We start from the raw sequence: 23,417 nt of genomic DNA on the forward strand, positions 1-23,417 counted from the left end.
CACCCTCTTCCCCAATAAAGACCTGGACCAAAGTGGCCCTACCCTGCCCCCATCCTGAGCACCTTCTGGGCTTCCCTGCACCAGACACAGGACGCTGGCTCTCCCTGGCGTGTAGATTTTATTGCATACGTGGCACAGGCAGCATGGATAAGGCCAGGCATGGCACTCTGGGTGGCTCTCTTCCTCTTCAGCTCTGATCTCAAAGCCCTGGCCAGTGTGGGTAGGTGTACAGGGCTGGTCTCTATGATACTTTGATCAGTGGCGTGCCTGGCCAGGCATGGGGGCCTGAGGCCATAGCCCAGAGGGGCTGGAATGATAAAAATCCTCCTCCTGGAGAGTTCTGCTTCCTGGGATTCCTCAGGGCTGAAGTACTAGCCCAGCACCAGCATGGCCTCATCTTCAGTGATAGTAGCTGAGTCCCCCTCCTCTTCAGGGCCCATCATGGATAAAGGCCCTGGGGGCCGGTGCTGGAAGAGGGCTGCCCGGTTCTGCTGCTCACCCTTCTTCACCCAGTGTCCATAGAGCCGGAAGGCACAGCTGTCAATGAGGCGCCGCACTGGCCGCAGCGCATAAGGGTCCCTCAACAGTGCACTCTTGGTCAGCGGCCGTACACGGTGGGTGCTTAAGGCCACCCGTCCAGCAGCCAGCACTGTCCACACTGCCACCTGGGAAAGGGGGCAGTGTGAGCTCCACGGGCACATCCACCAAAAGAAAAATCATGGGACAGAGGAGCAGGCCCACACCCTGACACTCTCAGGCTTACCCGGAACCGCTGGCGGGGGCTGAGGTTCCAGGGTTGGCTGCCTTCACAGCGCTCAAAGAATGGGTGCTGTAGGGCTTGCTCAGCTGTCAGGCGCTCCTCAGGATCCACCTGCAGCAGCCTCGAGATCTACGGGAAATGCCAGAGCATGAAGGGCAGCTCTTGGGCCTCCCTCCTTGCCCTCTCATGGCCCCAGCTCACCAGGTCTTTCACAGTGTCAGAACGGTCATCCCACTCAGGTGAACTAAACTGGTACTGGCCCTCCATGATCATGCGTAACATCAGGATCTGGCGTCGGTGCCAGAATGGTGGCGAGCCAGCCAGGAGTGTGAACAAGATCACCCCACAGGCCCAGCTGAGAAAGAGACCACAGTCAGGGAGGACTAGGTGAGCGAATGTGTTGAAGGACATTACACAAAGGAGGAGGGAAGGGGGAGACCAGAAACTCACAGATCGACCTCCTTGCCGTAGCCTGGGTGGGTTTCATCCATGGAGCACTTAAGGATCTCTGGTGCTAGATACCCTGGAGTCCCACACAACTCTGGGGAGAGAGGCCTGAGATTGATGGGATGTCACAGCCCCCTCAAGGACCCTTAACACCAGACCTCTGCTGGAGCCTCAACACCACCAGAGCCCCAAGTGTTCCCATTCTGCTCCTGCCTGCCTTCTGCCAAGCCTCGGTATTAGACCCTAGCCCTGCTGAACAATTCAAGGACCCACCAAGGCTCCTGGTGGCCTTCTTGGGAAAACCCGATTTTTAGATTGACTTAAAGGTGCTATCCAACTGTATCACTTGCCTCCCCCAACCCTCCAGCCAACCCAATCCTCACACAACTTTTTACCACGTTTTTACATATATACACACATAGAAAACAAAACTTAAATCTTTTCTGCATTCCTTTCTGCCCAAATCTATTCCTCCTCCTATAATCTCTACTGCAGTTAGTGGAACCACCACTCAACCAAGGGGAATGAGTAGGAATATGGGATTTCTTAAGGCACATTCTGGGTAAATTGTTTGTTTAAAACCCTTCCCTGGCTTCCCATCATGGCCTCAGGATCAAGTCTAGACTCCTACAGCACAGAGCCCTCCATGACTTGATCTAAGCCTGTATTTTTAGTTTCTTCTGGCACCAAGTCTTCCATCTCAGCAATTTCCAAACTGTGATCCATGGCACACTTCGAAGAGATCTTAATAGGCCTGAATTGAGAAACTGAATTTCTCTGGGGAAATTCATTCCAAGTCATACTATTTACTGAACGCCTACCATGTGCCAAGCACCACACTAGACACAGTGGCGAATTTGATGTGCCCTTACCAAGCTCACCACCTACCAGAAAGCAAACAAATAACAGAGTAAGACATGTATCATGAAGTGGGGGAGATATAAGAGCAAAAAGCAAGGGCTCTAACCTGACATAGAACTTTAAAGTAAAAGCTGAATTTTCCAAGCCAAGGGAGAGGCTGGAGTGGGCAGGGGCAAAAATGATGCAGAATAGGGAAGTGTATGTGGCAGCCCAAAGGGACACAAAGCACAGCATCTGGAAGATGTGTAAGTCCACAGATTAAGACCATGAACTCTGGAGTCATACCGCCCAAGTTCAAATCACACCTATGTGACCTTGGGCAAGTCACCTCACCTCATTAAGCCCACTTATAAAATAGAGACACAAATACTATTTCAGAGCTGTTGAGAGGATCTAGAGAAATAAGCCATGTAGACTCAGCGTGGTGCCTTACTCACAATAAGTGCCCAGTGAATGTTAGCTATTAGTAAGTCCAATGCAGAGCCACTGAAGGAGAGGAAGTAGTATATTAAAGGCTCTGAGGAGTCTCACAGTTGAACTTTGTTTAGTTTTCCACTTGCACTAGAAATGGTTTTCACAACAAATGTGTGGGCACGAGGTGAGAAGGGCTGTTGCGCCACACCAGGCTCCTCATAGCACCTAAGCAGCACACTGTGGACCTGCCTCCGCCAGACCCCAAAGGCACAGCTGAGCCCTGCTATCCCTCGCCCCCTCTTTTTCCTCCTGTGACAAGCCCAGCCTCCCCAGGCCGAGGTCCGAGCCCCTTCCTCTGTGGGTCCCTACAGCTGAATCAGGTACTCCTTCCTGGCTTCCTGGCATGGCCCCTTGCCTGCTGCGTGCCATGATCTGCTCACTTGTCTGCCTCCAGGTCAGGAAGCCCACACTGATTTGCACACGAGGCTCTGCACCCAGTGGGGACCTGGCAAGTGCTCACTGACCTTCCTTTCCTTGGTAGTTGGGACCCAGTTCTCAGACCCAGCCAACCAGCCCCAGGCCTGAGCCTCTTTCCCTCCCAAGCCTCTCAGGGTACCAGGTCCCCTCACCTCGAAGCTTCTCGTCAGGTTCCAAGTGGCAGGAGAACCCAAAATCTGACAGTCGGATCTGCATATTGTCATCTAGGAGAATATTCTCAGGCTTCAGGTCTCGGTGTACAATGTTGTTGGCGTGGAGAAAGCTCACTGCTTCCAGCAGAGACCTCATGATGGACCTGAGGGAGGCACAGTCTCCTTTGCTTCTCCCTGTCCCGCCCCACCCCCTGCTCATCCCAGGGGTTGCAGGCTCACCCATTACCTGGTTTCCTTTTCTGAGAGGGCCACCTTCTCTGTGAGATAGTCAAACAGCTCTCCCTTCCGCATCCTAAGGGATAGGAGGGGTTGGGAGATAGGTGCACCTCACAGTGGCGGCTGAGAAAAGAAGCCAGTGCTCACAGAAAATACCACAGAAGAGGCCAGTAAAGAGATCCCTCTGTAGACAAATGAAAGGGTCTCGAGACAGAGCACTCCAAGAGTGAACCGGGTGTCAGGGGCACTTTGGCCCAATAGGTTGGCCGTCGAAATATCTGCACTGTGCCACAAGGGGGCTATTTTAGCAAGAATAAGTGCCTTATGATAATAATCATTTACAGGAAGTCTGTGTTATCTGAGAATACACTCACAAAACGCCTTCTGAAGTGAATCTATTTAGACCACGGACCAAAATTTTCCAGTTAATAGTAGCAAGAAAGTTGAATGGGACTTTACTTTGAATTTTGCTTATTTTATCTTGTCTTTAAAAACTGAGGTTATAATTGCAACTCTGCATCAATCCTTGAAATAAAGCACACACCAGGTTCTGCAAAGTTGCATGTGGTGTAACAGACGCTTCCCACTTCCCCTCGACTTTTGCAGAGGGTCATTTCTTGTCTGAAGACTTTGTAAATTTCTTCCAAGGGCCTCTCTTAAACATCTGGTATCCAAACCATTCTCTTTTGAAGTACCTTTGCAACTGGTTTGCATTATAGCACTGTATAATATCTGACATTCAGCTTTAGACCGACCAGAAAAAGAACTGATGGGCAGACAGAGACTCCAGTGGAGGGTGTTAAAACACTGGGAGACTGGTGAGGGAGAGTCTATTTACATGTGGTCAGCTCACGAATAAACACTCTCCTCCTAAAACAGGGTCTCATGAAGACCCTTTGTACTTAGCTGGTCACTATGACTCTTGAAGAACTTGCCTCAATCTGGGCACCTAGGGAGAAGGGCCAGAGCCCTGAGCTGGCAGGCAGGCCTGAGCGGGAGCAGAGGAAGGTGTGAGCAGGGTGGTCTTCAGCCCACTGTGCTGTAAGGCTGGGGCCATGCATGGAGGTGAGGAGGAGGCTTCTCGATTGGGGCTGGGAGATACTCACAGGTCAAACACCAGGAACATGAAGCTAGAAGACTCGTAGGAATCGATGAGAGTGACTGGGGAAAGAGGCAGAAAGGCAGAGAGACAGAGATGGAAAGGAGCAGATGCACATTAAAGGGCCTTTTCCACCCTGAGGCAGCAGTGGGCTGTTACTGGGAAGGAAGGAGAACCAAAGGAGGCAGTAGGGACCCAAAGGCTGGCCACACCTTGAGGTGCAGCGGAGCCAGGACTAAGGGAGCAGAGGCATGGAGGCAGTGCTGGGGGAAGTGGGCTGTGGGCAGGGCTAACAGGAGCAGGGAATGCAGCCTCACTGATGTGGGGGTGGCCGGCGACCTGGCGAAGGATGTGTGTCTCTCGCCGCGTGGCTTCTCGCACCTCCTCCAGCTGCTCAGGACTCAGCCGCTCAGCTGTCACCTCCATGATCTTCACCGCAAACTCCCGGCCAGTAACTCGATGAACGCAACGGCGGACTACAGAGCTCACTCCTCTGCCAGAGTCAGACAACGCGCAAGTCAGGGCCTCCTGCTCTCTCATTTCCACGCAGAGTAGGGCCTTGGCAGCCTCACACCCACTACGCCACACTCTGGAAACCCATTTAGACAACAGGGTGAACTCCCAAGGAGCTCACCCTGGCCTGCAGGAGCTTCACAGCAGCATCAGCAAGCAACCTGGGTATCCAGCAATGTGCAACACAAAGCTCATAAGGCAGGCAGGCAGGGGTCCTGGGTTCCAGTCTCTGCCACTCCCTCCATGGGTGAGCCTAGGCACTGGGCCCCAGAACCTGCCCCTTGCCCTAGAACCCCACAAGGAGAAAGTGGGAAGGCTTCCTCCAGATTTTACCCACTTCCACGGTTACCCCATCTAAATCCCAAAGTTCCCCTACAATACCTCAAGCGAAGGAGGCTCCAAATAAATATTGGGCCACTGACCAGAAGACCAAAGTTGAGAAGTAGGAGATCTCGGTTTAGGCCCCAAATCTGTCACTAATTAACCTCCAAGTGACCCACTGACATAAGGTCTCTGGGCTTCCACTTCACCTGCTCTGAAACGTAGCCAACAATATCTTGAAGGGATGCTGAAAGGCGTTAATGAGGTAGAGAGAGGAAAGCCCATTTGGCTTTGTAAAGACAAAGTCCTAGGGAATTCCATGTGGTCCAGTGGTTAGGACTCCACTCTTCCACTGCAGAGGGCTCGGGTTCGATCCCTGGTCGGGGAACTAAGATTACACAAGCCGCATGGCACGGCCGAAAAAAAGACAAAGTCCTAGACAGGGATTTCCTTGCTTGGCTCTGTCACCAACTCCGTGTGACCCTACAAGTATTTCAGGCTAAGGTGAAAATCTCTCCAGGATCTGACCTCATACCACATTTCGCATGCTGGTTCCCTGGATGCCATTCACATAACCTCACTGCCGTGCTCCCAGGGCCTCCTTGCCTTTATATAACTCCTTTTGCTGGAAATGCCTGTCATCCACATCTCTGGTTCAATCAGTGGATGCAAACCATTGACCCTCCAGGCAAACACAGCCCACAGATATATTACACTGTGGTCAGTGCATTGTTATTTACAAATCTGAATTCACATATCTTAGCTGGAACAAGAACGCTCCAGCTGCCACAATGCTCACCACTTCCTACTCTTTTTTTTTTTTTGCAGTACGCGGGCCTCTCACTGTTGTGGCCTCTCCCGTTGTGGAGCATAGGCTCCGGACGCGGACGCGCAGGCTCAGCGGCCATGGCTCACGGGCCCAGCTGCTCCGCGGCATGTGGGATCTTCTCAGACTGGGGCACAAACCCGCGTCCCTTGCATCGGCAGGCGGACTCTCAACCACTGCGCCACCAGGGAAGCCCACCACTTCCTACTCTTTTACTCTTGGCCACTTCACAGTTTTCATTTTCTGCCCAACTACTAAGGGCACCTGAGTTCGAGGTCCCTGGTCTAATTATTACTCATCTTTTAATGAACCTCTGAGAATTTGTGGAAAGCTGGAGACCTCTGCCACATATATCCAACATTTTTATTATTTCGGGGCGGCGGGGGTGGTCAAAGATCCTTTGAAGCCATAAAGCAAAGAATCCCCGCTTTAAGGCCCAAAATGAATGCTGCGTCTACCAATTCTTTGTTTATTCTCCAGGAGGGAGGGACCACTCCCTTCGCTGGTATCCTATAGCATGTTAACTGTAGGAGCATTCCCCTTTTTTTCTTTTCTTAATTAATTTATTTATTCTTTTTTTTTTTTTTTTTTGGCTGCATTGGGTCTTCGTTGCTATGCGTGAAGTTCTCTAGTTGAGGTGAGCGGGGGCTACTCTTCATTGCGGTGCGCGGGCTTCTCACCGCAGTAGCTTCTCTTGTTGCGGAGCATGGGCTCTAGGCAGGCGGGCTTCAGTAGCTGTGGCTCGTGGGCTCTAGAGAGCAGGCTCAGTAGTTGTGGCGCATGGGCTTAGTTGCTCCTTGGCACGTGGGATCTTCCCGGACCAGGGCTCGAACCCATGTCCCCTGCATTGGCAGGTGGATTCTCAACCACTGCGCCACCAGGGAAGCCCCTACCTGTAGGAGCATTCTCTTTTAATTAAGCCTTCCTACTATGTGTCATGACTATCTACATGGGAAACCTGGGTGTTCAGACTCAAAGTCCAAACTCTTCCTACTGATGCACCCCAGTACCTTGTTCTCTGCCCACCCCTTAAATGTTAAGACTTCCCCAGGATCCCATCCTTGGCCCTGTTCTCAGGCTATATACACTCTCAGTAATCTTATCCACCTCCATGACTTCGACATTCATGCCGAGATGTCTACCCCACCCCCCCGCCTTTTTTTTTTTTTATTTTTGGCTGAACCACACAGCTTGCGAGATCTCAGTTCCTCGACCAGGGATTGAACTCGGACCATGGCAGTGAAAGCCCGGAAACCTAACCACTAGGCCACCAGGGAACTCCCCTAGATGTCAGGCCAACACATCTTACTGAATAAATTGCTTCCCAAGGGTCCTAGAGACCTCTCACTGTCATCATGACCACTGAACACTTCATCTTCCCGACACTAGCTCCTCAATTCCTGATCTCAGTTAATAGCAATGCCATTCAATCCGACTCCCAAACTAGAAACCCTGGTGCCATTCTTGGCTTCGCCCTCTCCTTCACAATCTACAACATCCAACCAGTCCAGCCCATCCTGTATTATCTCTCAAATCTGTTTCCTAGTACTCCAACCCCACCACCACGATGGCCTCCTAACTGATCTCCCTGCTGCTAATCTCAACCACTGCCACCCATCTGCCACACTGCTTTGAGAACTAGCTTCTTAAAACAGCCCCAATCGTGTCATTCACTGCTTAAAAACTTCCCTGTTTAAATTCTTTACTAAGTTCTGTGTCCCCTCATTCCTCAGCAGTACCCCTAAAGCAACTGTCCTCTTTTTAAATGATACCTAATACTTTCAACCTTATAGTTACCTGTGGAATGCATTCAAAATTCTTGTTTTCTTTCCATACTGCCTCCCTATTAACTACAACATAAAAATCAAATCCAAATTCCTTCGTCTGTCACTCAAGGCCTTCACCAACTTCTTAGTCTCTTTTCAGCCTCATCCCTGGCTATAACCCTGCTCTTCAACCTTTGTTTCACGACTTATAACTTGTCACCAATTTCCAGAATGTGTCAAGCTCTTTTAAAGCTTCAGGTCTGAAATTGGTACTCTGGAAAAAGTAATTTAGTTAGAGTGTGCAGGAAAAACAAGAGGGAAAAGGTAGAAGAGAGAGACGAGGGATGATGCTACCACAGTAATCTTGGAATGAAATGATAAGGACCCTACTCTCTGATCTGCCTTCTTCAAAACTGGTCCTTCTGTGCCCTTGGCAGTGGAACCACTGTTTTTACCTAAGGGCTCTTCCTAGCCTCAGTGCATCTTCCCTCACCTGGTCCTGAAACCTTGTAGCATCTCAGGACTTGGATCTCAGCTCTCTTCTTTTCCCAATATTCTCTCTTCCCTGTGACCTCCAACCAGACCCAGGAGTTTTTTTTTTTTTTTTTTAATTTTGGTCACGCCATGCGCGGCATGTGGGATCTTAGTCCCCTGACCAGGGATCAAATCCATGCCCCCTTCAGTGGAAGCACAGAGTCCTAACCACTAGACCGCAGGGAATTCCCCCCAGGGGCTTTAAATACCAACTATGTGCAAATGCTTCCTGCTACGCTGTCTCAAGCCTTGATTTCTCTCCAGAATTCCTGATTCCAACAACCTTTTTGACATCTCCATGTGCTATCTAAAAGGAGTCTGAACAAATCTAACGGTCACACCACCATTGGATTTCCTGGCCTCAGCAGCATGTGTCACAGCAGACCATGCCAACCTTCCAGAAACATACTCTTCCTTTTTTTTAAAGTTGGTGGGTTTTTAAAAAAAATAATTTATTAATTTATTTTTGGCTGCATTGGGTCTTTGTTGCTGCGCGCGGGCTTTCTCTAGTTGCAGCAAGCGGAGGGGGGAGGGCTACTCTTCGTTGCGGTGCGCGGGCTTTTCACTGCCGTGGCTTCTCTTGTTGTGGAGCACGGGCTCTAGGCGCGCGGGCTTCAGTAGTTGTGGCATGTGGGCTCAGCAGTTGTGGCTCACGGGCTCTAGAATGCAGGCTCAGTAGTTGTGGCGCACGGGCTTCATTGCTCTGTGGCATATGGGATCTTCCTGGACCAGGGATTGAACCCATGTCCCCTGCATTGGCAGGGAGATTCTTAACCACTGCACACCAGGGAAGTCCCAAACATACTCTTGTGTTTTTCTTTCTAACTCACAGATGGCATCTCTATAGTTTCCCTTGCTGGCTCTTCCTTCTCTAACTCTTTAATGGTGACATGCCCCACAGTCTGAGCCTAGGTCTCTTTCACTACTTCACATTTCTCTTGCCAACTACTATCTATATGCTGATGCCTCCCAAGTTAACAGCTCTAGCCCAGCGCTCTTGCTTGAGTTCCAGACTCACATGCCCACTGGACAGCTCCAGTTGGTGGAACTCTTGACTTGCTCACACCTCCCTCCAGACTGATCTTCCCCAGTCTTCTTCATTTCAGTAAATGGTACTCAAGCACTCAAATCCAAACCTTAGAATTTATTCTTGTTTTCTTCCCTTTCCCTTGTGGTCCATATCCAATCCTTCAGGAAATTGTATCAAGTCTCCCTTCAAGCCATCACCTAAATTATCCACTTCTCTCCATCTCTACCACTACCACTCTATTCTAAACCATCACCATCTCTAGCCTGAATGAATCAATAGCTTCCTAGCTGGTCTCTATGCTTCCATTCTTGCCCCTCTCCTATCCACTCTCCACATAAGAGCCAGAATGATCTTTTTTAAATGTAGCAACACACCTGTATTAAGCACTCACCATGTGCCAGGACGTGTCCTAAGAGTACCATATTAACTCTTTCTGTCCTCACAGCAACCTACAAGGTAGGCTCTTTTTTTAATTCTCTCATTTACAATGGAGACACTTTGAGGCATAGAAAGGTTAAGTTCCTAGGCCCCAAATCACAGAAATGTAAATCAGACCATATTACTACCCTACTGGAAACCACCAGTATCACCAGAGTAAACTTTACATTCCTTACCCTAGGGAATTCCCTGGCAGTCCAGTGGTTAAGACTTTGCCTTCCAATGCAGGGGGTGCGGGTTCGATCCCTGGGGAGCTAGGATCCCACGTGCCTTGCGGCCAAAAAACCAAAACATAAAACAGAAGCAATATTGTAACAATCAGTAAAGAATTTAAAGATGGTCCGCATCAAAAAAAATCTTAAAAAAAAAATTCCTGGAACTTCACTGGTGGCGCAGTGGTTAAGAATCCGCCTGCCAATGCAGGGGACACAGGTTCGAGCCCTGGTCCAGGAAGACCCCACATGCCGTGGAGCAACTGGGCCCGTGCACCACAACTACTGAGCCTGCGCTCTAGAGCCCACAAGCCACAACTACTGAAGCCCAGGTGCCTATAGCCTGTGCTCCGCAACAAGGGAAGCCACCGCGATGAGAAGCCCGTGCACCGCAACGAAGAGTAGCCCCCACTCGCCGCAACTAGAGAAAAGCCCGAGGCAGCAACGAAGACCCAACACAGCCAAAAATAAATAATAAATAAATAAATTTATTTTTAAAAAAATTCCTTATCCTGGCCCAAGGCTCTACATAATCCAACCTCTATTTACCTCTCCAACTTAATTTCCTCCACCTTTTCCCACTCTTACAACATTCTAGTCACTATGATCTTCTATCTGTTGCTTGAATAGGCCCTTTCCTATGCTGAGCCTTTGAACACGGCAGTTCCCTCTGCCCGGAATATATCCTGCCTCAGCTCATGACCTGTTCATTCTCATCGTCCAAGTCTCAGCTCCATTAATTACTCTTGTTCCATAACCCTATTTATTTTCTCCCTAGCACTTACAATGAACTTTAACTTGTTTTCGTGTCTATTGTCTCTCTCTACCACTGGAACATAAACTCCAGGAGAACAGAAATCTTGTAAGATGTTAAGGTGTGGGTCTTACATCTCCAGTGCCTAGCACAGTGCACCCAGCACATTGTACATGCTTAGGAAACCTTGATGAATAAATGTATCGGCCACTGCCTCTACAGGTGACGGCTTCCTTCTATTTGGTGTGTGCTGAACTCCTACTCATCCTTCAAGACCCAAATATCACCACTTCTGGGAAGATGTGGTTTTCTGAGACCCAGCAGCACTTTTTACACAGCCTGATACTTTTCATATGTTCATGTGTCTCCTTCAGTCACATCACTTGGAGTACCTCCAAGGCATAAACATCTCTTCTACACTCCCCATGTTTATCTTTGTGTCTGGCACCCAGTAGGTACTTGAATTATGTTTGTTGAACACATAAATGAATGAATTCGTGAAAAAATGGGGGTTGACCCAGAGTAAGAGTCTAGTCACCAAATGTTCCTCCACTCACCACTGACCCTTCTCATTTAGAACTCTTCAGCCCTCAGAGGGAACTGTGTACCCTGGCTAGGACCTGACCTCTCTGGACCTCTGTTTCCCTGCCGTGGGCTCACCTGCCAATGACGTCCTTAGGGTCGTACTTCTGGTAAAACTCCTTGGCCGCAGCCCAGTCGGGCAGCTCATCCTCCGGCCCCACGTCTAGCGTCATTTTGAAGTAGGTGGGGGCCTGTGTGGAGGAAACGGAGGGCAGTGAAGGCAGGGAGGCCCACAGGCTCTGAGAAGACGAACATCGCGGCTCGCAGAGGCGCAGCCCTTGCGGCTGGGGAGCCAGGATCCTGTGGGATGGGGACGGGGTGGGGGAAGGACAGGGACTAGGGAGACCCCACGAAAGGGCCTTAGGGGTCGGGACAGGATGGCAAGGCAGGGAGGGGGGCGGGGGAGAGGAAGGGAAAAGGTGCGGAGGAAGAGGGGAAGGGGCAGTCGGGCTGGTGGCTGTTGCTGCGCAGGCGCACTTGGGCGGGCGCTGGGAGGGGGCGCGGGGTCTCGCGCGGGCTCACCCGCGGGGGCGGGGAGAGAAGTCAGAGTCGACGCGATGCCTCCTTGTCGCCGGGTTCGCCTCTAGTCCCTTACCTTATCCACAGGCAGTGCCGGCGACGACCTCAGGCCCCGCCCCCATTCTGTCCGCCAATGGCCAGCGCCACCCGAAGACTGAGGTTCAAAAACCCTTCCGATTGGAAACTGGTAGTCCAATAAGAAGCCGAGAGTCCCGAGGCTGGCGCGGGAGTTGGAGCTCGGAGTTACCTGAGGTTGCGACGCTAGGGCGGGGCTTCAGATACGGCCAATCAGGGCACGGCATCTGCTGGGGCCAGCAGGGGGCGGAGCTTATTGACCAGTGGGGCTGGAGGCCTGGAACGGGACCCGGAAGTTAGATTTACCGGTAAGTGTGACCTCCGGGTACCTGGGACGCGGGACTCGCTGCGCCTTCGACTCCCGGAGTTGGGCATGGTCCCCTCAGTCTCTCAGAATCCCTATCTCAATTCGGCTTTTAAAAATATTAGCAGCCTAGTCCAAAGCGCCTGCTTTGAGGGGCAGAGCATGCAGCTTGGACCTCAACTTGGCTACTTGGTACGAACTTGTACGAGCCACGGCCCGTCAGGCAGAAGAGGCTTTGTCGTCCTGTGGCTGCTCCGACTCTTGAATACCTCCAAAGCCCTAGTGCTCACCATCTGGGGTTATACATTTTCCCAGTCTTCCACTACCACCTCCCGAAAGCCTTGGGGAATATCACACTTTGTTCGAAGCCTACCAGTTTATGAGATTCTGCCAGGAGCGACTCACTTCATAAATATTCTCAGTGCACAGCTCAACCCTGGCATTCACTTACTCATTCAACAAATATTTGTTGAGCGTCTAAGAGTTAGACTAATAGCAATGAAAAAAAATAAGGTCCCTACCCTTGTGGAGGTTGTGTTCCAGGAGGCAGAGAATGAATTCATTTAATCTTCTATCTTAGAAATGTCACTTTGGGATTGCAAGCATGTAAGAGGAGAAAAACGAATCCAAGTAACTTTTTAACAGAGTACTTTGACCTTATACCATTAATCTAAAGACAAAATAGTTGCAAAGAAATCTTGTACTTAGTAGACTTGTTGTTTGGTAGCATAATGGGATAATTATTTTGAAATTGAGCAAGTCAATAAAGATTGATGTAGTTGGCGGCCTAGATTCTTACTGTGGGAATATGGAATTTGGAATAGGGAAAGGAGAGCACCTTATGATTGATTGAAATTGGAGGTATGATTTTAAGAAATGACTTAAGATAGATAAAATTCGATATTTTCTAGCTCTAACCTCTGAAAGGGCCTAGAAGCAATAATGTCCCAGTAGAGTGAGCATAGCTAGTGTCTAGATACTGATTTCAAAGTAACAGTCCTCAATAAAAGAAACCAGGGCTCCTTGGGAGAAATGACCAATTCCCAGGCTGGAGCAGAGAAAGTACAAGATGAGCCTGGAATAATTTGTGCCAGAAAGCAAGTGAAGTAAGACGGGGACTTAAACACAAGAACCAGGTTGAAATCAGGGACAAAAAGGATAATGAGACTGAGAGGGCTATGAGGGAGCCTTCTGATGTACTAGAAATGTTCTATTCACCTAGGTGGTGATTACACAGGTGTGTTCGTGTAAAAACATTCACCATTCGGCACACATAAGATCTGTGTACTTTACTATAGGTAAATTATACCTCAACAAAACAATTTAAGAAGGCTAATGACAGTAATGGGTATAACAAATTGAATTTAAAAACAATCTGAGACCATACTGACACTAAAAATTGTAAATAAATAAAGAGAAAAAGACCTTCTTTATAGTAGAATGCCAACTAATAAGTATAGAAAGAATGATAAAGTTAAAACATCAACATTTTGTAAGCCTCAGAATAACTGACTTGGGCAAAATGGACATTAAAGTTACTGGTAAAAATTTGCTGAGGTATTTATACAGGTAACTTTTTTTTTTGGTAAATTTATTTATTTTATTTTTGTCTGCATTGGGTCTTCGTTGCTGCACACGGGCTTTCTCTGGTTGTGGTGAGCAGGGGCTACTCTTCGTTGCGGTGCGTGGGCTTCACACTGTGGTGGCTTCTCTTGTTGCAGAGCATGGACTCTAGGCTTGCAGGCTTCCGTAGTTGCAGCACGCAGGCTCAGTAGTTGTGGCGCACGGGCTTAGTTGCTCCGCGGCATGTGGGATCTTCCCAGACCAGGGCTTGAACCCGTGTCCCCTGCATTGGCAGGCGGATTCTTAAGCACTGCGCCACCAGGGAAGTCCCTATACAGATAACTTTTTAATTACAAAGGAAAAAAAGTATCTTTACCTCTGCAGAAATCTGACAGACACTACCTTAAAATCAAGTTGTCAATGTTACCTCCACCAGTAAAAGGGCAAATTGACATATGCCTCTCGATGTGATGTATTGAGGACATACAGCTTATGTAATATTTTAGCCAAAAATGCATAACCTGAATTCAGTCATAAGAACCCAAACTGAGAGACATTCTACAAATGGCCTCACCTCAAAAATGTCATGAAAGACAAAAAAAGAAAGGATGAGGACCTACTAAAAATTGAAGAATGCTAAAGAGATATGACAAACTAAATGCAGTAAGTGTTCCCACACTGGACCCTAAAGCAGAAATTGCTATACAGGACATTATTGGGACAACTGGCAAGTTTGAATATGGACTATATATTAGAAGATAATATTGTACTGATGTTAACTTCTCTGAATTATATAATTGTACTGTAGTTATGTGAGAGAATATCCTTGTTCTTAGGAGATATAGATCATGAGGTATTTAGAGATGAAGGGCCTTCAACTTACCCTCAAATGATTCAGCAGTAACAATTACGTATATTTAGAAAGATATAAAGCAAATGTGGTGAAGTTAAACATTATAAATCTAGGTAAGAGTACACATGAGTTCATTGTACTGTTATTGTTCTATAGATTTGAAATTTTTTCAAAATAAGGAGTTAAAAAATAGCAAGACCTCATGTAATCAGTTTGGGGAAATGGGATATTCTAGTAAACTGAAGCTGCTAATTAATCAAATACTAGCTTTAAAAATTTTTTGTAGAAAATCTCTCTAAAATGAGTTATCCTGATGCCCAGGCAGCACCTCACACAAATTAAATCAGAATCTCGGGGCGGGGCGGGGGGGGGGTAAAGCTCAGGCATAAGTTACTTTTTAAGGCTCCCCAGGAGGTTCCATTGTGAAGTCAAGGTTCAGAACCACTGCTGTTTATATGGCTTCTACCCATTGTTGTAATTCTAACCTCTGGACCAACAATGGATTCCCTTCACTTTTCCTTCCTGAAACACTCTGGAACACTGAAAACAACCATCATGTGCCCCTCCTTCCCCTTTAATCTTCATTGTGCAACATCTCTAATTCCTTTAGGTGCTCTGTTGGTCTCTCTGCTGGTGAAATCACCCCAAAATTTCATTCCCAGGGTACATGTACTTCAAAGAACATGTACAAGAATGTCCAAAGCAGCATGATTCATAATATCCTAATGGGAAACATTCCAAAAGTCCACTAACAGAAAATCGGTAAATTGTAATATAGTCATATAATGGAATACTATACAGTAATGAAAACTACAGCTACACCAAATATTGATCAATCTCACAAGCAACGTTAAGTAAAAGAAGCAAGACATAAAAAGAATACATATGATTCCATTTATATAGTGTTCAAATGCAGGCAAAACTAAACTACATTGTTAGAAGTCAGAATACTTGTGGGTAACAAACAGAAAGTTACCTGTGGGAAGAAACGAAGGTGTAGTGATTGGGAGGGGTATAAAGGAGGCTTTGGAGTGCTGGCAATGTTAAATTGGTTACATTGACTGAATGGTGGTTTTTCAGATGTTTTCTTTGTGTTAACTTATTGAGCTGTCTATTCTGTTTTGGATATTTTGCTTTGTGTACCTCACAATTTTAAAAATGTTTAAAATATTATCACAAGGCCCAAGATAAAGGATATGAAAATTCATCATAATCATACAAGTTTCTACATACAGGGTGGTGGTTGCTATTATCCAATCCTTTCACTCCTCTCTCAGCTCTGGAACTAACTGTCTAGGTTGAATTCCAGCTCTGCCACTTACTAGCTGTGTGACCTTGGATAATCTGTGGCTGTTTCCTCAACTATAAAATAAAAACAGTAGTACCTACTATTGAGTGATTTTGAGGACTGAAGAAATTAAGAAATATAAAATGCTTAGCACACAGCCTGGAATACAGTAAGCACTCAATAACTAGTAGCTGCTGCTACGACTTTTCCTCTGTGGCCTAAGGGTCTCTGTTGATAGGTAAGGGAGAAGTTTGGGTCTTTCCAAGAAGGGAAACTTCCAGAAGAAGAAGGAAAAGGGGGAAAAAAATCCTTTCCTCCTCTTGAAGCCCCTAGGTAAGGGGAGATGCAGGCTTCTCCCATCAGTCAGATGTCCAGTCTGGCTCTCACTAAGGGCCCAGGGAAAAGCAGGGGAAGAACAATTAGACAGGAGCATTTCGCCACTAAAAAAGACTTTTATTACAAAACAAATACTAATAAAATCAGGCCTGGGCTTCAATCCCACCTCCTAGAGGCCCCTAGGATGGAGGAGATTGGGGGGAATAGGGGATGGTGGGCACTGAAAGAACAGAGCAGGCTGACCTCCCCTCATCAGTCTCAGCTGCTGCCTCTCTCTTCCAAAGCCCTTTGAGAGAGGCACCATCCTTCCAGCCAGGAAGTACCATTGTTGGCACCAGACCCTAGCAATGCCGCATTGCAGGATTCAGGATGTCTCGGCTGACTCTCAGCAAAGGCCAGCTAGGGTCACTCAGCCTGGGCGATGGCGTAGGAGAGCAGCCATAGAAGCAGCGGGCCCAGAACAAGGACAGCAAGCCAGACGGCAAAGCTGGCCAGGATGAACCTCCGGGCCCGGGCCCCCCAGTGCACTGCCTCCTCCAACCGGCCTGCCTTATGCCGCTCTTCCGCCTGTGGGGGCAGGTTTTTGGTTAGGTTCTCCCCCTGCTTCTGCCCCAAAATGCCCTCTGCCCCACTCCAATCCTACATCCTCGTCTTGGCTCAAAATCTCACACCCAAACCCTCCACCTCCCTTTCCAGTTTCTAACTCTCATGTCTCAACCGCAAAGTAAGGTACCCACTCTGCTCTGCCTCCTTTTCAGGATGGCTTTTGTTTTGCTCAGAAGATCACGTATGGAAAAATACTTTTCATTTTATTCCCCATCCTTTTCTACTCATTTCAGATTCATTCAGAATTTGGAATTCTTGGCAAGAAACAGTGACCAATCTTGGAGTATTTCACTCATGTCGAACCAAACAACACTCCGTTCTCATTAGCCCAATGGGCCTCCTCTTTTTCATTAAGGATTCTTTTTATGATTTTGCCCTAATGAAATCCAGAAATTATGACGATAAGAAAACAGTTTCTGATAAAAATACAGCTAGGGTCGAGGAAATTCCGAAAGGTACACATGAGGTTTCTGTTAGATGTTTTGAAATGGTGAAGCCCTCTCAAAAACTTCATAGCTTCTTCCGAACTCCTATACATTGTTCTAGTTACTGCTCGGCTGCCCCGACTCTTGCCCCTTCCCATTCATCCTCTTTATAGGCCTTGAGAGTGGACCTTAACTACAACACAAATCTGACCATGTCATTCTCCTTTGCAGAAATCCTTGAAAGGCTCCCCAGTACTTCCCAGATAAAGCTGAAACTCCTAAGCACAGCACTGGAGGCTCTTGGGAATCTAGATCCTCTGGCTTCATCTCTCACTGTTCCTTACTGGTTCATCCACGCTGAACTAATAGTCCAGGTTGCCTTTGTATAGGCTGCCTGTGCTCCCTTCGCCTGGAATGCGCTTCTACCCTTATTCACTCATCCTTTAAGATTACTTTCTTTTTACTCCCTTAGGATGCCTTTCCTGTTCACCTACTCTATTATACACATACATGTACTTACATACATCTATATACACATACATAGCTCCTGGAATACACTGTGCTTCCTCTATCATAGTACTGATGAGCTGTATTCCATTAATAGTTACCCATTTTCACAGCCATCTCTTTTGCTAGACTGTGGGCCCTTTGACGGCAGGAACCATGTCTTATTCCTATTTCTGGCACCAGGCCCACAGCCAGGCTCTGGCAGGTACTTATTAACTGTTTGATCAATATAGACAGATCGGGTATACAGAACCATTGCCTTACTACACCCACACCCCTGCTTCCATAGGAATTGCTTTCCTCACCTTGATGGCAAACACAAGGGCCACGACTCCCAGGCAAGAGCAGCCACATATAATGCTAGTAGCTGCCAAGTAGCGGAGGCGGAGCGAGCAGCAGCGAATGGGGGATGGAGAACGAGCAGCTTCCGTGTTGCTCACCAAGCTCTCCACTGCCTTCTCCTCGTCCTCCATCACCTGTAGGCGATACAGTCAAGATACTTGTAAGCCCAACAACTGAACCCCTGGTAGAGTCTTGCTCAGACTCTACCCGCCTCTCTGATCATGTCATGGCCTAGTCGAACTCTCAGAAATGCTGCCTTACCTGGGGAATTCCCCTAGTGACTCATAGACTGAGAGGAAATGTGTGTCTGGAATCCTTTTTCCTCAGCCTAAGGTTCCCAGTCTTTAAAGGCAAGCTGGTGTCAATGTAGCATTATCTGTTTTACTTACTGTTTTGGCAAGTGGGGAAAAGCAAAATGACAGGTGCATGCTGAGAGGCAGTAGAAAAACACAGAATCTCAAAAACTGCTAGGAGTCTGAGACTACCCAATTCAGTGATTTTAAACTGTATTTCAAAGGGCCCTGAAGTTCCTTAGAGGCTGCCCTCAAATATTAAGGAGGAATCAGAGAATGGCATCCTAGGTCCTCTACTCCACTTTAAGGATATCAGCCATTTCATGTGAAAACACAGTGCTGGGGATGGGGGAAAGTAGGGGAAAAGTACCCATCTAAGCTCTCTTTGTAGCTAAGGAAACTCAACTTCAGAAACACCTCACCCTCCCCAAATCAGAGCCTCCCTTGCTATGCTGACTCCCTTCCACCTCCTCTCTCCATTTAACCCAGGTCATACAACACAATCAGATTAACACTGAGTCCGAATGACCTCATAAGCCACACAGAAACCTGCATAATGATGCCCTAATCATTTCTCATCTCCCTATTTCCCAAGCCCTCAGAGCCCTGGCATCAAACTGCCTTTCTACCTTCATCCCCAACCATTCCCCTTCACCCTAGACAAAATGAAAACATGTGCAGTTCTCAGAACACAAGTAACAAGGGATAGGAAAGGTTAAAAAGAAGAGGCAAGAGCCAAGAATGATATGTGCCACAAAGCTGCAGGAGAATGGATGTGAGGAAAGAACTGAGATGAGATAAACACAGTACAGTCATCAGGGGAGAACACAAGGAGAGGGTCCAGGGAATTGAGGTCAGAGAAAATGTAAAAACAAATGGGGACTCTTACCTGGCTATAGGCCTTGAGGAACTGTGAGTTTCGGCTCCTGCCTCAGGTTTGATTTGGCTTGGGTGGAGATGGAGCTGACTCAGGGCTCCAAGCCAAGCCCAGGGGTGGGGTTGAGTGGCCAGCCACCATCCGAAGAGCCCCAGAAGCTCGGAAGGGGGTGTGGCTGATTCAAACCAGTCTGGCTAGATGGAGTAACTGGAGGTAGAATGCCTGCCTTCTGGAAAGGGAGTGAAAGCACCTGAGCAAGAGGGAGTAAAGCAGGGAAAAGTCTGAGGCATCAGATAGCTCCCAAGGAAAGTCCAGCAACCAAGGGAATAGAAGGGAGGAGAGGAAAAGTATGAGTCTGAATGACTTAAAATTGAAACTTTAGGGAAAGGTACCCTACCAGATAAGATTTGCCATTCTTCCCTCTTCTTGCGTGGAGATTTCTGCCTCAAAGATACATAATTCTGAGTTAGAGATCGGGTACTAGGGTCTTAGCAAGAGCAAGAGAGAAGAGAAAACTGATACCCAAGTTCCCACCCAACCCTCCACCAGACCAGAAAATCAGAAGCCTCCTTACGCGGATGCTCATACAGAAACTAAGTTTATTATTTTTTTCTTCTTAAAAAAAAAAAAAAAAAGAAAAAAAGAAAAAAACTCATTGTAGAGAAGCCCCTCCCCCTTCCCCTAAGGGTGGGGGGCTGTGAAAGATAGCTGGGGAAATCAAGTACAAGGGGGTGGGGACAAAGACTATCTTGCCACCCTTAACACTGCCCAGCCATGTGGGGTGGAAGGGAAGGGGATATGTGAAGAGCCCCGTTTCCATGACAACCAGTTGCCTACCCCCTACTTTGGTGGAAAGAAGGGAGAAGGCCCCTATGTCTCCCTGGAGGATTCCCCCCTCAAAAGACTTCAAGTAGTGGTTAACAGAGTCAGGCCTGGTCATGGAGGGAGAGGGGCCATGGCAGAAAGCCTAGGTGAAGGGGGGCAGCCCACTCACGTCTTGGCTTTACGGCCTCTGTGACTAATGGTAGGGCCAGCCAAGTGGGAAGGGGCGCTGCTGCGCAAGATACGCTGGTCCCCTTGGTTGGTGGCCCCACCAAGCCGGCGGGGGCCAGGCCGGCGCCGTGGGGTCCCATCCCCTTCCTCCTCCTCACCTGAGGCTTCAGCCTCAGACTCCTCTACTGAACCCTCAGGCCCCAGGGGACTTGGGGGCTGCAGGCGGCTCCGCTTTGCCAGCCCAGGACCACAGCCAACTGGGGCCCCTGCCCGTTTGCGAGGCACCTTCTCAGTCTCTAGCGGGGGCACTAGAGACCCTGGACGCAGCCGGGTCGAACGCAGTTTTGGAGCCAATGAGACCACGGGAGGTGTCAATTCTAACCCGCCTGGCCCACTATCCGCTAAATCCAGATCATCCTGAATTACAGCCACTACCATGGACCCTTCACTCTTTCGTCCCCTCATTCCTTCTGCTTCAAGACGTAAGCGGGCCAGGCGGGTGAGGGGGCGGCTTCCATCCTCATCAGATGAACTACCCTCACTCTCCCCCTGGCCCTGGGGTTGCCGCTGCTTCCCCAATCCACAGCTCTCAAGGACAGGAGAGCTGTCGCGGTCCAAGACAGGGAGCTGGCTGGGCCGAGGTGACGGTGGATTCTTGGGAGGTCGGCCCCGCTTCCGCTTGGGTGGGGATGTTGAAATGGTGAGAGTGGTGACAGTGTTGGCGACAGTAGCAGTGGGACAGGCTAGGAGTGGTGGGAGCGGTGGCAGGGGTGGCGGTATCGGGAGTGGCTGTGTCCGGCTCTCTAAGCTGCCATCCCCTGGAGAGGAAATGGTCCCAGGAATGGGCAAATCTCGGGCCTTAGGGGGCCGCCCACGCCTTCTTTTCTCCACAGGTGATAGGATGACAGGCTCGGGTCTATGAACTGGCTGGGGTCCAAGAGGCTGGGGCCCAGGAATAAGCTGGGGTGCCAGGACAGGCTCCGCAACAATAAGGGTCTCAGCCCCAGGGACTGAGTCAGCCCCACTGGTTTTTCCCTTAGAGGTGGATGAAGGTGCCTCATCCACCCCTCGCCCAGCATCTGCTGGAGACCTGTTCTTCTTGGGGGGCCTCCCCCTGCGACGTTTCACAGCAGGAGGGGTGATGGCAAGTAGTGCCCCTTCTCCATTTTCTGGGCTGCCCCCACCAGTCAGCCCCAGCTCAATGTGACGGCGAGCTATGAAGGGCTGCTGGGTTGGGGTGGGCAGTGTGGATGGGGGAGCAGCTTCACAGGGACCACTGGTGGGAGGTGAGGATTCTGGCCCCGACATGCTGCGGGTAGATGGGCTTCCCGGGCTGGCACCAGTCTCAGAGACCCCAGGCACTAGGGTGCTGGCAGTTCCCCGCTGCTGTCGCCGTCGCCTCACCAGTTCCTTTTCCTCTACCACAGTCACTAGCCGTCCTGGCAGCTTGCGAAGCACTTTGGGACCTGGAGGCTGCCCTGGCCGACCAGCCCCCTGACCCCTAATTTCTACATCGGCACTGGTGCGACGCCGAGGGGGCCGGGCAGGCGAAGGACCCTCAGGTGTGGAGGTGGCCGAGGATGAGGTTGACGGGGCTGCGGCCTCAGCTGAAACAAGTTCCTGTGGTTTCTCTGGGGTAGACGTTGGGGTCTGGGCTTCCACCAGCTCTTCTGAGTTCTTGTCAGCCTCCAGTGGCTCCTGAAGTAGCTCATCAGATGCTGCTGAGGGTGGGAGCTCCAGCCTATTGCTCTCACTCAGACACGTGGCCACTTCCTCACCATCAGGCAGCACTGAGAGGATGGTCGCCTCAGCAGGCTCGGGCACCTCCTGCTCTTGACCGTTGGGGACGCTGCCAGCTGCCAGGTTTGGGCTAGGTGCAGAAGAGGTGAGAGAAAGGTTCTTCTCTGACATAGGCAGGATCTCAACAGCAACTGGCAACAGATCCTTAGGGGGCACAAGAGTAATTGGGGAAGTCTCGGAACTGGCCATATCAGCCAGCTCCAGGGACTCAGTAGATGCCATTGCTTGTGCACACAGCTCTGCCTCAGGCCCCATGCCCAAGGGGAGGTTGGTGACTGGTGGGGAAATGGGCACAGAAGGTAGACCAAGCAAGAGAGGGGAGGAAGGAGTTAAGAGAGAAGTTTGGGCTGGAGGTGGGGTATGAGCTGGTGGAGGGGTACAGGCAGGAGGAGGGGTACAGGCAGAAGAACAAGAAGGAGGAATCTGTGCAGAAGGAAGAGGGGGAGAAGGCAAGATATGGACAGGAAGCATGGTTATTGGATTTGGGGCTGAAATGGGGATTGGGGCAGAGATTGGGGCAGGGACTGGGGCAGGAATTGCAGCAGGAGCTGAAGCTGGAGTGGGTCGAGGCCTAGGCGCTGGCCGGGGAACTCGGTCCCTGGCAGGGCTGCAGCGGGGGGGTGTGGAGGTGCTGCGGGGGTGATGCGTGGATGTGACAGGAGTGTGGTTTGCCCCTTGAGTTTCAGCCCGGGCTCCACGAAGACGCTCACTGACGCGAGTCCCTGGCCTTTCGGGGGCCTTGGCCTTCTTACTGCGCCGGTGGCTGCCTCCACCAGTCCCACAGGAAACCTCATCCCCAGCCCCTGGCCCCTCCTCCTCCTCCTGGGGTAGGCGGAACACCTCCTCCTTCGCTTGGTCCAGGTCCTTGCGGGCAGCTTCCACTTGCTCCTACCAAAAACAGAGCCCAATGAGTGGTCAGAGGGAGGCAAGAGGCATGGGGAGTGGGTGGAAAGCAGCCACTTTCCACTTCTATCCCCACCCCCATACTCACTTCTGCCTGCTTGAGCTCCTCTCGGCTCACCTCCTCCAGTGAGGCTTCCAGGAATTTCATGGCATAGCGCTCAATGGGGGTCAGCTGTGGGGAAGAGCAGCGATGATGAACATAGGGACCTGGTGCCCAGGGCCCATCACCCTTGATTATTTTCACCAGAGAAGACAGAAAGAAGGTCGCAGAGTCCAGAGGAAGGAGTTGTGGAGGGTGAGGTTGAGAACT

General features: G+C 49.6%; 2 protein-coding genes across 7 annotated transcripts in view; both read right to left on the reverse strand.

The window, feature by feature from the left end:
• Positions 1 to 119: 119 nt before the first annotated feature.
• Positions 120 to 19,459, reverse strand: LOC309973179 (phosphorylase b kinase gamma catalytic chain, liver/testis isoform). 5 transcript variants are annotated; one of them, XM_082857197.1, is made up of 11 exons: positions 19,424 to 19,459; positions 18,205 to 18,375; positions 11,502 to 11,614; positions 4,765 to 4,940; positions 4,455 to 4,509; positions 3,359 to 3,424; positions 3,112 to 3,275; positions 1,211 to 1,301; positions 962 to 1,115; positions 764 to 889; positions 120 to 665 (listed from the first exon to the last, which is right to left on the reverse strand). In XM_082857197.1, exons 2-11 carry the CDS (start codon positions 18,370 to 18,372, stop codon positions 372 to 374), a joined length of 1,407 nt encoding a protein of 468 aa, XP_082713323.1. In that variant the 5' UTR covers positions 18,373 to 18,375; positions 19,424 to 19,459; the 3' UTR covers positions 120 to 371. The 5 variants fall into 5 exon arrangements, with proteins under 5 accessions (XP_082713323.1, XP_082713320.1, XP_082713319.1 ...); XM_082857194.1 differs by lacking the exons at positions 18,205 to 18,375; positions 19,424 to 19,459 and adding an exon at positions 12,019 to 12,053; XM_082857193.1 differs by lacking the exons at positions 18,205 to 18,375; positions 19,424 to 19,459 and adding an exon at positions 11,946 to 12,014.
• Positions 19,460 to 19,766: 307 nt separating this feature from the next.
• Positions 19,767 to 23,417, reverse strand: part of SRCAP (Snf2 related CREBBP activator protein) — a 32,432-nt gene continuing 28,781 nt past the window's right edge. For both annotated transcript variants that reach the window (XM_082858116.1, XM_082858117.1), the window contains exons 32-33: positions 23,196 to 23,279; positions 19,767 to 23,092 (exon numbers count right to left, since the gene is read on the reverse strand). In XM_082858116.1, coding sequence (XP_082714242.1) covers positions 20,402 to 23,092; positions 23,196 to 23,279 — 2,775 coding nt within the window. In that variant the 3' untranslated portion in view covers positions 19,767 to 20,401. The remainder of the gene's footprint in view (positions 23,093 to 23,195; positions 23,280 to 23,417) is intronic.

This window comes from Leucopleurus acutus (genome assembly GCF_964270905.1).
Source record: "Leucopleurus acutus genome assembly, chromosome: 16".
In the NCBI taxonomy this organism is placed as follows: Eukaryota; Metazoa; Chordata; class Mammalia; order Artiodactyla; family Delphinidae; genus Leucopleurus; species Leucopleurus acutus.

What these genes read in the sequence shown, in the direction of transcription:
- LOC309973179 (XM_082857197.1), bottom strand. Translation starts at nt 18,372, where the DNA reads ATGGAGGACGAGGAGAAGGCAGTGGAGAGCTTGGTGAGCAACACGGAA. An exon ending in CCCTTGTGTTTGCCATCAAG is followed by an intron (nt 11,615 to 18,204) that starts GTGAGGAAAGCA and finishes TCCTCCACACAG; the next exon opens with GCCCCCACCTACTTCAAAAT. An exon ending in ATGTTCCTGGTGTTTGACCT is followed by an intron (nt 3,425 to 4,454) that starts GTGAGTATCTCC and finishes CCTATCCCTTAG; the next exon opens with GATGCGGAAGGGAGAGCTGT.